General features: G+C 46.2%; 1 protein-coding gene across 4 annotated transcripts in view; it reads left to right on the top strand.

Moving 5' to 3' along the window:
• The first annotated feature begins 398 nt into the window (after positions 1-398).
• Positions 399-15,754, top strand: part of ACAP2 (ArfGAP with coiled-coil, ankyrin repeat and PH domains 2) — a 65,449-nt gene continuing 50,093 nt past the window's right edge. For 3 of the 4 annotated variants that reach the window (XM_080604884.1, XM_080604885.1, XM_080604883.1), the window contains exon 1: positions 399-594. In XM_080604884.1, coding sequence (XP_080461010.1) covers positions 542-594 — 53 coding nt within the window. In that variant the 5' untranslated portion in view covers positions 399-541. The remainder of the gene's footprint in view (positions 595-15,754) is intronic. The other variant, XM_080604886.1, reaches the window with a different exon arrangement.

Below are 15,754 nucleotides of genomic sequence, written 5' to 3'. Positions count from 1 at the left end.
CGCGACCGACAGGCGGCCTGGCCTATCGCAGCGCGGGGGCGGGCCCCTTCCTTGCCTAAGAGCGCTGCCATTGGTCTTTCGGGTCGCCGTGGCAACGGAGCTGGCCAACGGGTGAGCGGCTTACGGCGGTCTCCCCGTTGGCTTGCCCGGCTGTTACTCTTTTAAGGCCCAATGCGGAAGCGATCCCCGAGACGCCCGGCGGTTGGCTGCCTCCTGCGAGAGGCACAGTTATTGGCCAGCCTGCCTGTTACACCCTCCCCTCGCGCTTTGCGATTGGTCAAACCGCCCCCCTTTCCCCTTGGCTCGGCCGTCACCCCCCTCCCCTACTCCGCTACGGCGAAGCCCCGCCTACAGTTACATTTCATTGGCCGAGCCCCCCTTTTCCTGCCTCCCATTGGTCAGCGGGGCCGTCAGTCGCGGCGGGGCGCGGGAGGAGGGCAGAGGGGCGCTCGGTGCGGCGTCCCCTCAGCAGCCGCCGGGCCCCGCCCGGCCTCGCCCCGTGCCCGGCGTCGGCGGCGGGGCCGCGCGTGCGGGCGGCAGCATGAGGGTGGCCGTGGACTTCGAGGAGTGCCTCAAGGACTCGCCGCGCTTCAGGTGCCGGGGCTGGGGGCGCGGGGCTGGGGGCGGCCCGCCCGGGGGTGCCGCGGCCCCGTGAGGGGACGGGCTGGGGCTGGGGCCCGGCACTGCCCGCCTCAGGGCAGCGGGGGGGGGGGGGGCGCTACTGCCGGGGGAAGGCCCAGGGGAAGGCGCCGGGCACCTCCTGAGGGAACGGCAGCGGGTTCTGGGGCTGCCCCAGCCGCCTGGTGGCGGCGGGGTCCCGCACTGCCTTAATTAACCTCAGAGCTGTGCGATTAAACGCAGTTCTGTTTGGCTATTGATATGCTGAGTATAGGAGGCGTCTCGGAAGGCAAGGAGCTGGGACACGTTTCAAGCCGTGTGCACGGTGCTGCTCTCTCCAAGTTGCTCTGAATCTCCACCGTATCGCCTTCTTCCCCCCTCGATCCTCTTCCCTCAAGGAGAGAGGCTGCAGAAGGCACCGTGTCAGGGTCTGCTAACGCGTTGTGGTCTCCCTGCAGCCTCTGATGCTGCCCCCGCTGAGGAACTGCAGAAAGCCTCCTGGCGAAGTCTCTTGAAGCCACCAAAGCGTTCTTCCAGGCTTCAAGTGCTAGGAAGTGGTTAAAGTCGTGAAGCAAAGATCCTGCACAACTTCTGGTTTTAAAAAGCCAAAAAGCAAAATAACACCCGCTTGATAGCTTTCATTATGCATTAGTATTTACTTCTGTAACTCCGTCCATTTGGATGTGTTCATGCGATTTACCTAATCCGAACACTTGGAAGCCTTCTCGATGGGGCTGGCTGCAGTGGTTTTACCGAGGGTCGATACACACAGTGATGCAGAGCGAGGCTTTTATAGGTCTGAGCGTTACTGGAGGGAGCAGCGCCCTTGTGCTGTATCCCTCGGCTCACAGCAAGGCAGAGCCGCGGCTGCCTCCTGACCTTGCTGAACAGGTGGGTGTAGTCCCGGTCCTTCCCATCAGTGTACCTGTTGGAGCGGTTAAATAAACCTGTCAGGAGGCACACACTGCGTGGAAGTGTCATCGTTTACTTACGTTGTACTTATAGCCACAGAGAAGACAGGGAGGAAGTAGATGAATCAGAGTTTCTGAGTCACCAAATCCCTTTTTTCACAGGGAACAACTTAAATCTTTCAAAACACTGCTACGTCCATCTTCAGAGTTGTGGATTTCCTGCTTGTCTGCCTCTCAGAAGGTTACGTCAATCACTTTTTGGCGTTGATGTGAAATTGGGAATCACAGAACTGTAGGGGTTGGAAGGGGCCTCAGGAGATCGTCGGGTCCAACCCCCGTAATGCATGCTGAATCCAAGAAGGGGTTGTTAGTTGACGTGCAAAGCGTATGAAGGTAGCATGGGTTGTTGCTGGTGCAATGATGGATAATGGCCACAGAGATCCCCTCAAACGCGCGGTGTGTTATTTCGTAGTAAGTCATCTTTTTTCCCAGCAAATAAAGAAATCGTTGGATTAGAAAACCTGAAGCAAGGGTGGCCTTCTTGCGTCTCTGTGTTTGTGAACTTGGGTCAGATCAGATCAGCTCATGTGTGGAAACCTGAGGTTTAGGAGCTTATTTCTGAAAGGGCAATAGAAACGGCTGTGAATTTGAGCACAGTTTTGTAAACTTGCAATCATGTTTTGCTGCGTGTGTTTTTTTCCCTAATTGCACTCTTCCTTTGAAGCTTTGAAAATAATCTCTCAGCAGTCATGTGCTTCGTGACTCCCGTTCTTGAAGCGTGGACAAACCGACGAGCTAGCGAGGAAGTGTGTTCGCAGTTCTCCTGCGGTGTGTTGCTGTCATCCCTCGAATGAAGAAGTTGCATAGGGAGGGGCCTTGGAGCAGTCCCTGGGTAGCAAAAATGGAGTTGTGCTGACAAGTTCTTTTGGTATAATCAGGAATTCCTGGACTGTCTTTTTATATCCAGATAGTGTTGTGAAATAATACTTTCTCCTTATCTTTAAACAATGAGAATTTCAGTTTCAGAGGTTATTGGAACAGGCTTTCTTTTTTTTTTCTTCTTGTAACTAAAGAATCATTTCTTAATAGATGAAGTATGCACTGCAGCAGCCCCTTTGATCACTTTAAACCTAAATCATTAGAAAGGACAGGTACGTTTAAGTGATGTGGAAACATACCTGCTGTGACAGTGATCTTGATAAATAATAGAGCAGAATTGTGTCGCTTGTGATGTGAGTAATTAATTGTAAGAACTCTCTAGGGAAAAAAAAACAACAACAACAACGAAGCTTTAGCCTGTTGCAATCTTTAAATTCATTAGTAGAAAGTTGATATTCTTGAGATCGCTTATTTGTCCTTATCTGCCACTGTGGCTGGATTTTCTTTTTTTTTTTTTGCATTCAGAGAGAGTGTACTTCCTGAGAGCCCAGCTGCAGGACAGATGATGGGCGAGAGTTAGAGGAAAGCATGGAAATGAAGCTGCAAATCGCCGTTCTTAGTCAAAGCGTATAAGGGGTAGTTTGAGTAGAATTGTTGGCTGTGGCATGCCTTCCTCGAAGGGACCTGTGTGAGGAGTCCTCGGTGTAGGTGTAACCGCAGCACTGCGTGCCGTGGGGGGCCTGCAGCACGAGGGCGGCTGCCTTGTCGCTGGCGTTCCCTGATACACGAGTGCTTTTGCCTTTGTTTTGTCTGGCTTGAATGTTAGAGCAAGTTGTGGCTGTTGTAATGCTTGTTTGCTGGTCTTTCGTTTCGGTGAAAAACTTTCACGGACAGTCTGTTAAATTGGGATTTTTTCAAAACCCAACTCAAGCTTTTAGGAACAATTCCCGACTTCGGGCGGTTCAGCCCTGGTGCAGGGTGCAGTCTGCGAGGCGGTCAGTTTGGTGAAGGATTTTCTGTTTTGCACTCACTATTACATTTAAGTATGCATCTACAAAAGCAATAAGCAGTCCTTCACGTCAGCTGTAGCAAATATGTGAGCATTTAAATATCCTGCAGAAACAGGAAGGGGAAATAGGATGCAGACCTCGTGGCAGGAGTGTCAGCGTGCTCTGCAACCTTGGGGCTGCCCGGGCCAGGGGGTCCTGCTGGGACGGGCCTCGCTGCGAGCGGAGCGGGGGGTGGAGAAGTGCTGGAGGGAGCTGTCTGCTCCCGCTGCTAAAATAAATAAAGACCGGCTTTTACCTTCTGTCAGCGCTTGTTGCAATTTATTTGCTTTTAGGAAGGATTGAATCCCTTTGCGTGCACATAGAACAGGAAGAATAGGCCACGTAGATTAGAACATCTCTTTCCTTCTCTAGTGTGAAGGACGTGATTAACTTGAATTTGTTTTTAGTATATCTTATGTCAGTAAACGTGCCACGTTGTAATGGGAATAAACTCTTTTAAAATCCCTTCTAAGGTTTATCTTTCTGTAAATCTGTTCCTTGAACTGTTGTTTTTAGGTAGTTGCATTGATCTGATGGAAGTAATCTAATATCTAGTTCTTTGTAGTTGTGTTGATCTGATGGAAGAAATAATAGAAGTTCTTTTTGGTATGGATTCATAGTGATCAAAGTGCAATAGCTTGAAAGAACTCATCTCTAAATTCGGTAGCATTCAATTGTGTGTTAACCACTGAACACCTCCACTGAGAGCCTAGTTTGCTGCGTGTCCTGTGTCAGAAGGCCTAGTGAGAATGGCTGTCTGAGCGGGTCACTGGTGCCACTTTGGGTTTTCTACATTGCTGATTTTCTCTGTAGTTCAGTGCTGTGAAACCCAAGTTGAGTCGATAGGCATCTGTCCTGCAGGTAACGGGCGGAGTTCTGTCACACGGGGATGCGGGTAAGGCAGGGAAGTGGCTGCTTTACCCTGTCTGGAATAGCTCTTGTTGAGCTGCCAGAGCCCAGCACGTGTACCTAACCTGTCTGCTTATTACTTTCGGAGGAGAACGCAGAAACGGGAACATGGGCAATGCTCTCGGACCCCACAAACGGTGCCACTGTGCTCCAGCCCCTGGCCTGCCGTGCCACAAGCGCCCAGCTGAGATGCTCTTGGTCCGTGTCTTCATGGCGAGGCTGCTCAGTTCAGTCACGGCCAAGGCGTTAGGAGGTGTGTGGCCAAGGAGGTTGTCTTGTTCTTGCTCAGACTCACGTAGCTCGTCCAGGAGGGACTTTTGAAAAATACTTAGGTCTGGGCTTTCTGCCCTTGGAGTTCAGGACTGGAAAGCGAGTTTGTAACTTACCTGGCAAGGCAGCGTGGAAAATAGCACAGAAGAAGCGAGTAAGATACAGTATAAGTGAACATAGAAGGCTGCGCAACTTTGTAAGTTTGCAGTTACCTGTTTTACACTTCTGCTGTTGTGTTAAGCTTATCGTTCGCAGTGTATGGCTGCAGAACAGCCCATTTCCGAGCTGAAGGCTGGTGACGTGCAGGACGCTAGTGAGTTACACATGTGCATCTTGGTCCATGCCACTAGGAGTTGGTTGGAGGCATTCAAGTAGTGCTTCCACGTTTCTGATTCTTCGCTTTTCTGGAGATGACAGCAGATGTGCTGTTCTACTCAGCCTCTAGTCAACAGAGTATTTATTTCTCAAGTCTGACTGCATCTTTTGAACTTATATAAAGTAAATAATTTATCTAGAGCAAGACTTATTGCAGGATAGGATCTGGTGTTAGAGCATTTCTTCTAGGGTAGTCATATTGGAGTAGTGAGTTTTCATCAAACGTACTTTTCAAATACATTTCATCCAAATCTCTCAGTAAATTTGCAGAGGTGTTAAAAGATTTCTTAAGAAGTTGTTGCAGTCCTTCCTAGCAGAGACCAGGGAAAAATGTGTCGAAATCAGACTGTCTTGATTAGGTTAGTACACTTAAAGTGTGTTGTTTTTTTTCTTTTTTTAAAAAGTGGTTGTTTTGTATTACAAATGTTAGTTTTCTAATAGTAATTCCAATTCTGTTTTTTTTTTTCTTGCATTGTAATTAATGTTAAGATTTTCCCATGTGTTTTTATTTAACTACAGCCCAAATTGCCGATAAGAACTTCAAAAGTTCACTTCCTTAGTTTTGGTCTGAAGTTTTTATCTGGGACTGTTTTTTTTGAAAGGGGAAAAAAAAAAGCCAAGAAGGGAGCTCGCAGGAGAAGTGGTAGCAATGCGTGAGGTGCAGCGCTGGTGCTGGGCTGGCGGCGCAGCAGGGTCAATTGCCGAAGCACTGACATTAATTAGGCCTATGCAACTGGTCTTTAATGAGTACTTGCCAAATTAGAGGGAGTGCTTATCTATGTGTGAGTAACATAACTGTAATTATCAAAGCTCTTACAGGTTGTTAATATAGGAGAGGTTAGGTTCTTTACCCGGAGTGTCTCATTTACATTGCCCAAACACATCTCATGTAATTTAATTAAGAACTGAAGTTATGGAAATGATAGCTTGATATTTTTTGAGGGGGACTGGAGGGGAATATCAGTGTTAAAATCTCTGGAAAGCAGGGTTAAATGTAATGTTCGTTAGGAAGGTGGCAACTAGAAAATAGCAATCCTGTCTGTCTTGGGCTGGGTGAGCTTTGGATAGCTTTGTTCTTCCCTATGATTCTGTTAAAATGTTGGCCACCGAATAGCCAATGTGCCAGCTGAGCTGTTGGCAGTGTCCTGGGATTGATAGATTTTAGTTGTTCAGGCTTAGCTTCTTAACGATCTTCATACTCAAACGTTACTTAGTCAGCATCTCTCCTGTCCGTACTACATGCAGAGAACAGTATGACTGAAGTTATCCGTAAGTTTTTCCTATGGTGAATCATTCTCAAGTCTTAAAAGCAAACTGCATCCTGATAACCTGCTGTGGGTGAAAAAGGAGAGGAAAATATCCAGCTCTCACTGCCTACAGAAATACAACTGAAGTTACAGAGCCAAGAGTAACCCTTTTGCTTGGGTCGTGCTGCAGACCTTTCTGGTTACATCAGTTAGGTCGGCATCTCAGGGGGATGTAATTGCAGAAGCTCATGAGGAAGTGCAAAAATAAAAAAAGTGGTTACTTAATATAATATCTTATAGTGCCTTACATTTGCATGGGCAGGAAGTGGAAGAATAAATTCTAATTTCGTAAAAAAATGGTTTTAACTCGTGTGTACAAAATTCAATTTAAAATTATGTACAGAAATCGAAACTGTAAATGCCTGAGTGATCTCTTTGAGCAGATAGCATGCTGTTTGCTGCAGAGGTAGAGGTCCCAAGGACTTTAGGTAACAGGGGCAGCTTTTTTTTTGGTGGTGAAACAAGTAACAGCAGATGTAGCTGTCAGCAGTGGGAGAGCTTTACGAGGAAATAAAGGTTAGCATGTGGTCTGTGACACTTGTAATATTTCTAGGTCTTTTCCATACCTATCTGTGACAGTATCAATCCTTTTTTTGTTGTTGTTGCCACTCTTCTGTGTGGCTAAAAGGTGAGACCAAGAACATGCCAAACAGTACATACTGTCACTATTGTAAACTGCACAGTTGTAAGCAGTACAACAAAGCAGATCAAAACATTGCCTTGCCTTAGGATCACTTTAGGAAGAGTCCTTGCACATACAGTGGAGTAGTTTCTCAGCCAGACTTCAGACCTAGATCAGTTGTTTTCTTTTGATACACTGCAGTCTACTCTTCTACATGGGTAAAAGTTCTCTTCTGTGGGACAATGTCCTGTGCACGTTTCCAAATTGAGAAGACACAAGAAAATAAGAATTGATGCAAAACAGTCTCAGAGTGTTTTATGAGAGGTTTTGAACAGAGAAAATGCCTGCCAGATAGAAGATGGGCTAACCTGCTAACGTGGCGTGAGTTCTTCTGTGAGCCAGGCTTCCTGTGTGAAGTTCGAATGTCTGGATGCTACAGCTTACAAGCATGGTGCAGCTGAATAATTTTCAGAGTTATTGTCAGTAGTAATGAGTGTCAATAGTAATGAGGGTTTTAAATAGTTGTACGTGGTTTTGCACAGGATGTGTAGTCTAGCAGTCCTTAGAGCATACGAGCAGAGCACTTGATTTCTTCATGAGTGTACAATGTGCAGTCAGTAAGTCGCTAAAAGAGAACCTCCACTGACAATTTGGTGCGCATAAACACAAAGCAGAGCTAGCGATCGGTTTGCACGATGTGATTTTGAAGTTTCTAAACCTCCAAAATTTATTTGTGTTCTAAGCTGGATGTAATACAAAGAGAAACCGGAGAAGCCATATGTAGCGAAATGTATTCCATCTGTCAAAATTAAAAAAGGCTCTGTTCAAGAGGAGTCCAGATTTCCATCTCTCCGAGTGCCAGATGTTGATTTAAGTGGGAACACATGGGTATCAAACACACTAAACGTTTCTGTGCTTTTTAAATATCCTAATTTTCAATTGCTGGTGATCTTGTACCTATTTTAAAAAGACTTGTGTAGCACTGTAGATCACGTGGAGGATTCTGGTGCCACGATGTTTGGAAAAGCGCTTTGTGGGCTGAGGTTGGAGTCCATTGTCTCGCTTGGGATGGGGGAAGGTGGGTTTTGGTTCTGCCTGACTTCTGGGCTGCCTCCTGGCTGTGTGTTATCCCTCTTAGACAGGAGGCATGTGGGGAATGTGAGCAGGGAGCTGGGGTTTGGGTTTCTGCCCAGTGGCTTCTCCCCGGGGAGGCGCTGGGGCTCTCGTGCCCCACTCCTGGCTGCAGCAGGGCTGCCTGCTGGGCTCCCTCTGCTTGGCCTCATCCCCCCAGGGCTCCCCTGCCACCAGGGTCCTCTTCAGTGAACGGCAGCGGGAGGGTGAGTGCTGTGTGCTGGGGCATGTGTCTGCTTTGGGTTTTTGTGCAGAGTACGGGGTGGCAGCAGGCAGGCTGCGTTTTGCTGGAGTCGTCTGGTGAACTTTAAGGTGAGGCGTGTGTCGAGTATTGCAGTATCATTGGGTTTTTTGGTACTACACTGTTCTGATAACGCTTTAGGCTTAGGACTACCTAACTAATGGGGTGGGTGAAGAAGAAAAAATAGGGAATTGTTGGTGGAGTCATGCTGGGCCTTGCGGTCTCTGCTGGGGCTAGCACGACAAGACTCACTGGAGCTCCCTGGGGGAACGTTGAAGGTGTTGAAGACTTGCTGAGCTCACCGGGGAATGCCGGCAGTATCGCGTCGTTCCTAGATTGGTAGCATCCGTGTACCTTTGAGATCCTATCTCTACAGAGAAGTCAGTAATTAATGAAATAGGCCCCTTCTTAATTTCCTTGAAGAGGAAAAATAGATTTCATCTCATCTGCTGGGTATTCATTGCTCCTTCTATGGGAGCCCATATTGCTGTGCTCCTGTGGTTCTCCATGAAGAGCAATAGCTGTATCCTGGGCGGCTCTTGGTTTGCTTTAGCCCCCTATGGCATGATGAGGAGAGCTGCGCCCTGGGACTGGTGTGGTCTGTGCTATTGTTTGCAGGAGATTGAGGTGAGTAACTCCGGTGTGGATACCCTTATTTGATCAGACAAGGCAGCCTGCTAGAAGAGAACAGAAGTACTGGCCTTGGTGTTGGGGTTACTGGGACAGAAGCTTGTTAAGGTGGCTGAGCAATCTCTGCGGTGTCACCGAGGGCGCAACTTAGGGTTGAAGCCTCTAATGTGTAGTTAATAAAGGCTATGTATGCTGCCGTTGGGCTGAGAAGCAGCGTGCCTGCAATTAGCTTTGATAGGTGAATGAAAGCCCAGTGTGTCTAACGTCTCCTGATGACTGAAAGTTGTGGGAGAAAAGATAAATGTACCCAAAGTAAATTCAGACCTCCTCTGGGGCTAGGGGTATGCCTTATGCATTTTGCAGTTTTTGTTTTTATAGTTTTCCACATATTTATTTTTTGAATTGATTGCCCATTGTCAATTGAGGGGGGTGGAAAGGAAACGAGACTGGCTTTTCCACATGTGAAAACAGTAAATTTGAGGAAAACACCACTGTGTTATTTATCTGTATTCTCCTACTCCTAATGCTTGTGCTCTGTGATCTGAGATTGGGTTCATTTGCCTTCTGCAGTGCAAATGCAGATGTAGAAAGGGCGAACAAAGATTGTTCCCTCTTACCGCGAAGTAACAAAAAGAAAAGGCACAATAAAACTGTAACTTGCATGTGAAATACAGCTAACTGTACAGCTAACTATAGCTGTGTGAGATGTAGGCATGTCTATGCAGCTAACAGCTAAACAAAAGCTCTAAGTTCAGAACTTGTGTATTGCAACACAGCTGCAGCCTCCCATCTGCCTATTAAATGGGGTGTTCTGATGTTGTGGAAACACTGCAAAAATGTACATTATTGAAATGGACAAAAAGTAAATACTTTCTGACAACTGTCTTCATGAAGCTGAAACTTCCCTCTGGTTTCAGTAAAGAAGATCCACCTGGTATAAGTAGAAATCAGAAGAGCTAATGCTCCTTACTTCTTCTAATACACTGTAAGCTCTTGTAGAGGCATTGGCCTCTTCTGGTGGTTTGAGCATGCCGGTACTTTTCTGTCTGTAGCAGCTATAAGCTAGCAACTAAGGAAACTGCAAACAGAAAGGGACAGAAATTGCCTTATTCTTCTGAAATCCAAGATAACGCAAGACTCGTAGGGAGATTATAGGATATCTCTGTAAATAATGGTTTTTGTTTAACTGCAGAGTCCTCTGATCTCCAGTTGCTTCTGCTTTATAGGAGATGTTGTGTACAGATGTTTAAATCTTGCTGTTAGCAATTCTGAGCATACTGATGCTGAGAAACTTGCACCGAGGGGATCTGGTGATATTTACTTCTTCTGTTTTTCAAGCGCTGCTATCCTGCCTTTATATTAGCTCTGCACGGGGGACATAGGGGGTATCTTCCATGAGGGGTTAATTCTTGGGTTATTCCTTTGATTGTTATTACTCATAGCTTCTAAGGAGTCGTGTCAGCTTTTCTTCTGGCATCTGCCTTGGAACTCCAGATCGTGAGTAGTAGTTGCCCGTAGTCAAGGCATCATGAGATGTCCCATCCTTCGCAGTGGGTTGCTTGATGGTTATGGTTCCTCTTCCTTACCTTACTACATATTTGAGTTTGCAGATGTTGAAGTCCCTTGTTCCTTCTGGTGCTTCTGTGTGAGCTCTGGGACAGTTGCTGAGACGTGGAAGCTGAGAGCAGCCCTGTGGTGTTTGCCAGCCTTCAGCAACAAGAAGCTGAACACAGCACCCTCGGTTTCTGCCATCTTTTTTATTGTTGTCTTAGCTTCTTGAGGCTCTGGTCCTGCTTCCTTAGCTGATAGTAAGGCCCCCTAGAAGGCTTTTGACTCCTCGATGTTGGAATTACTAGTCAAAGTTGTTCAGGACAGGTATTGTGGTGTGTTGCGTTCTTATCTGGGTTGGCATTGAGCAATGTCATCAGCTCTCTGCGAAGCTTGTGTGGTTGCTACTGCCGTTGTTGTCCCCGTCTTGTTAGCAGCTGTCCATAGTGAGTAAAGAATTTAAGTTGGAAGATGAAGGAAGTACCAAATATTAGGATCTTTGTGGAACAAAAACGTTTCTAATTTCCTACTTAGGCTTACTCTCAGGCTTGCTTGAGCTTTGGGGAAAAATATTAGGCAAAGCTACTGGGAAAACTGTTGGAAATTTCTGGCAAATTACTGCACAAGTACACTCAGAGGGAAAAGCTTGAACTTTGGGCCAGCAGGTAGTACAGATGCCCTTAAGGCTGTTTGATAAGGTAAATGCTGCTGCACTGCTGGGAGTTCAGTGGTAATCAGTTTGACTTTCAGCTGTGTGTACTGGGTGCAACAGAACTTTCCTTTTTGAAGTTTACTTTATCATGTTGGTTATCTTTTGAGCCTTATGTAATCTTGCAGTAAAGAATAAATCAAGAGAAGCATGCATCGTAAAGGGATTTGTCTGCTTTTGTTGCTTGTTGAGTGGAAGACCACATGAATTACTGAGGATCAACTAAGCTTTCTAGATGAAGGTGATCTTAAAGACCAGTACCTACAAGCAGACTTTCAGTTTAATGATTAAATGAATTCAAAGGATAAATACCCTTCTCTCATTTCTCTCTTTTGTTTTAACAAGACAAGTCTGAGCTGGAAGAAATAGAATAGTTCTAATACTGAGGACTTAATTCTTGTTTTGTTTTTTTGGCTGGGGAAACTTGAAATATAACTGTTGCTTGCTATGAACCTGAGAACTTGGTTTATTGATTTGCCTTTTCCAAAATAAAAATGTTCAGAATCCTTTGGGTACCCTCCTTGAATCCAAAGGAATGATAGGAAATCAATTTCCATGTTTCAATCCACCAAGCTCAGAAAATTCATAGGTGGACTGGATGTCATATTTCTGATTCCAGGCCTGTTCAGGTTGTGAAGCTTTTCCAAGCTATTGATAAAAATGCGTTGTGGTAATGACTGAAGAATTAATAATGTAAAGTGTATCCGTATGACTGAGGAAGTTCATCTCGGCATGTCTTGGAGCATTCATCATCTGTTCCTCGGCGTGGAGGGGCTCCGTGCCAGCAGGGAAAAATCTCTGTGGTGCCAAACCAGTGCTTCAATGGGCTCTGTGACAGGCTGCAGCAGCATTCATTCTTCAGAGCGTTTTAATGGTTATGAGACACGGTGTAAGTCATGAAACGCTTCTTGTATGTGCGTATCCTTGCTGTTATCCACAATTATTAGGCCTTGTTGGTCAGTGTGTGACTTCTGACTCTCTGTGCATCACATTTCTTTTTTAGTCAGTGGCTTTCTGATACTATTTTACATGTACCAAATGTATTCCTTGTGAGCATGCTGGTTAAAATAACTCAGGATACCCTTTTTATGTCTAATTATAGATGAAAGAAATCAAATCAAATACACAGTGGGTGGAGGGAGCAGTTGCCAGGCTGGAGGGTAGGTCTGCCGTTCAGAGGGACAAGGTGGAAGACAGAACTGGTCGAAACCTCATGAATTTCAACCAAGACATGCAAAGACTGAGTGGAGGACCAGCCCCACAGAGCTGTACTGGCTGGCGAGCACCTCAGCATCCTGGTGAACAGAAGCGGACCGTCTGTCGGCAGCAGGCCTGTGTGGTGGTGAAAACCTGCGGAGTACTGGGCTGCACTGGCAAGAGCATAGCTGGCAAGTTGAGGGAAGAGAGAATTGCTCCTCTGCTTGGTAGTCACAAGACTAAGTCAGGAGTACTATGACCAATTTTGGGCCCTGACAGTGCAGGAAGGATATTGCAAAAATGAAACGCCCAGCCTACGGCAGTTGTACTGGATCGCGTGGTGTGAAAGGAGGGGATGAGAGCCATGGCCTTCTGCAGGCTGAGACCGCTCCTGGAGGAGCTCATCGTTGTCCTCAGTTACCTGGCGGGAGGTTATGGGGCTTAGGTGATAGATCTAGGTGTGGGGTTTTATTTTTAGGTGCACGTTGGAAAGAGATGACAATTGAAAGTTGTAGCAGTGCGGGTGATGTGCGCTGGAGGTTAAGCATGGGAATGGGTTGCCCAGAAAGCCTGGGCTACTTCCATCCTCCATTCTCATCCGAAGTGGAGAGCACCAGGCCTACTGGTTATAGAGCACTTACAGCTTGTTTTGGGTGGAGCAGCAGCGTCCAGTCAGCTTGTTTTGGGTGGAACAGCAGTGTCCGGTATCTCCCTTCTTAGTGTCTTTTGCCATAGCTGTGTGTTACAGACCCTTGTAACTGAGATGTGTGTTGGTCCTGTTTGTTTGTTTTGAAGAGGGAACTTTTCAACTTGTCTGTAGGGTGTTTTGAAATTCTCTGGCTTTGAAGTATCTGTTATTGTAAGACACAGTGACTTAGTCCTATTTCATTCAGTCATTAAGAATGCAGAATGCAGTCACCACTAGGAGTGGTTCATAAACACCTCCACTGCTGATTTTGTTCTGGTTTGATAAGTGGGACTGGGAGTCGTCATCTCCGTGACCTTTTCATCTGAATCTTGGTGGACGGTGCAGATCTGGGCAGCACGGGTTGAAACCTGTCTGGTATCATATAAAGCTGTAACATGAGGGCTTGGTAATTCTGATAGTTTGATTTTTACACTGTTCTGTCCACAACAGTGGGATGCACAGATAGCTTGCAGGTAATCTCCAATAGTGTCTGTATTGGGTTTGTATTTAAAAGCTAAAATAATAGGTTGCTCTTACTTATCCGGTTATGAACCAGCTTTATCCAGCTTGGGCCCTTTCAGTTGGTGAGCTGTACATATTTTTGCAACTGCTTCTCAGTTTTCCTAATGTCCTTAACGTTTAAAGTGAAATGCATTTGAAGAGGACAAAAGGGAGTTAATCACAGTTCCATTTACTTGTTGGTTCATGTTCAATGTTCTTTCTCTGTCCAAGGCTGAATTGTTCTGCTTTGGCAGTGCGACATGCTAAAGCTGCTTTATTTGCTCTTCTGACATACAGCTGGTCTCAGGCAACTATACTACAGGAAATAACTTTTTTTTTTTAAAGTGTAGTAATACTTGAATATGTTCTCAAATACATTGATTTAGGTATTGATAATTTGTGGCTAGTATTACATGTCAATTTTATGCTATTAAACTGTGGTGAATGTTAGTTGAAAGGGTATGTCATCTGCAATGCAATCAGTTGTTCATTAAGGGGCGATTCCATAGAGAATATTTGCAGGTAGGAGATCTGTGTCTTTCCAAGGTTTGAAGATAACATTTTATCAGTAATGTTGTTGAAATTGTAAAGGTGAGAATCTGCTGTTCTCACTTTACAGACCCAAATGTGTGAAGGTTTTCAGAAATCCCAGTCTGAAGAGCACTTGGTTTTGTGTAACTGTTTCCGCTCTTCTGCAAGTGTACTGAGGATATGAATCTCAAGATTTAGGCTTTCAGGTTTCCTTAATGAAAATGAAAGCAAAACAAAAACTATGGGAAAATACTAATAGGTTGTTCTCTTTATTAACGTGATACTGGGGTATGTTAATTCTAGAACTAGTAATTAGTCATCCACCGCACCTTTGACTTCTCCAATTTGTTGCCTTTGTTCAGCATCTAATTTACGGCGAGTACTGACTCCAGCCTCCTCACTGCCAGGAATGCAGTATAAAAACGCGAGGTAGAACAAGTGGATGAGATGGGTGAGTGGAAGACACGAGGCTGGAGGTGAAGTTTGAAGAACAGCCATCTTAAAAGCATTGGCCACTGTCATCTCCTACACTGTAGGGCTACATGGGGTAATGCAGGCCAAGCAGGCACTTGTCTGTGACCACAGGCTGCTTAGCCTTGTGGTCAGCACTGTGTAGTGGTCAAATATTGACCAAGATGTTTGCGTAGCATCTGTCTGGCTGTGTTTTGCGAGGGGGAGAATGGAGGAGAGGGTGACAGCGGCCGAGAGAAAAACATTCCTGGGAGTCCTCATTGTGGAGCATGGAGAAAATGAGAGAAGGCCTGCTTACAGAAGTTGTCCTCCGCCCCTCGGCAGCTGTTCTGGCTTTGTGCTTCGCTATGCGCTGTTTGAGCATCTTGGGAAGTCACAGATGTTTGACTTTGAATGAACTGAGGCAGATTGGAGGGGTTGATCCTCACTCCTGATGCCAGAGCCTTTTGGCTGAGGTTACCCTGACGCAGACCCCAGTCCCAGCTCCCGCTTCATGAAGGAGCAACATTCCTGGGACATGTCACATTTGGCACTCGGTCCTCGGTGCTGTTTTATGACCATTTCCTGTGTTTAGAGCTGGAGATTTTGTCTTGGCCGCGGGCGTGGGTTTTAATCATGACAATTTTCCATGAACTTTAGCTCCTGAGACAGATGTTCTAGAAAAATGTACCTTTGTATCCTATGGCTTCATGAAGTATTACGTTAAGAAAAAAATAATAACCTTAACACAGCAGAGCTCGGGTCAGCTGTTCTTAATGTGTTCCCTAACCCAGTGTGAAGTTAATTTCTCTGCGTAGATGGGTGCTGTCATGTTAATAGGTTATCAGGTTCGTGTGTCTGCTCGCTGATGGTCCAAGGGCACCCTGACCCATCGCCTGTACGCTCACAAGATAGCGTTGGTTAGATACTGTGCCCATGAAGGGAACTTTATTCATTCTGATGTGACAGAAGCAATGAAAGCTGCCATTTTGGTGCAGAGAAATAGGGACTGGGATGGGTTTGGCCGTACGCAGCGTGGGGCCCGGTGGTGGTGGCAGCCGGGCCTGCAGCCAGCCCAGCGGAGGGGCTGCGTGCTCCCTTCGCCCGTCCTGTCTGTCTCTGCTTTGCTTCACGCTTCTTTTTTGACCTGCCATCCTCTTTTCAGTCTTCTGAGGTCCTGTCGTGGCT

This window comes from Anser brachyrhynchus (genome assembly GCF_964034855.1).
Source record: "Anser brachyrhynchus genome assembly, chromosome: 9".
NCBI classification, from domain to species: Eukaryota; Metazoa; Chordata; class Aves; order Anseriformes; family Anatidae; genus Anser; species Anser brachyrhynchus.
Note: the sequence above shows the minus strand (reverse complement) of the source record. Positions and strands in the feature narration are given on the sequence as shown.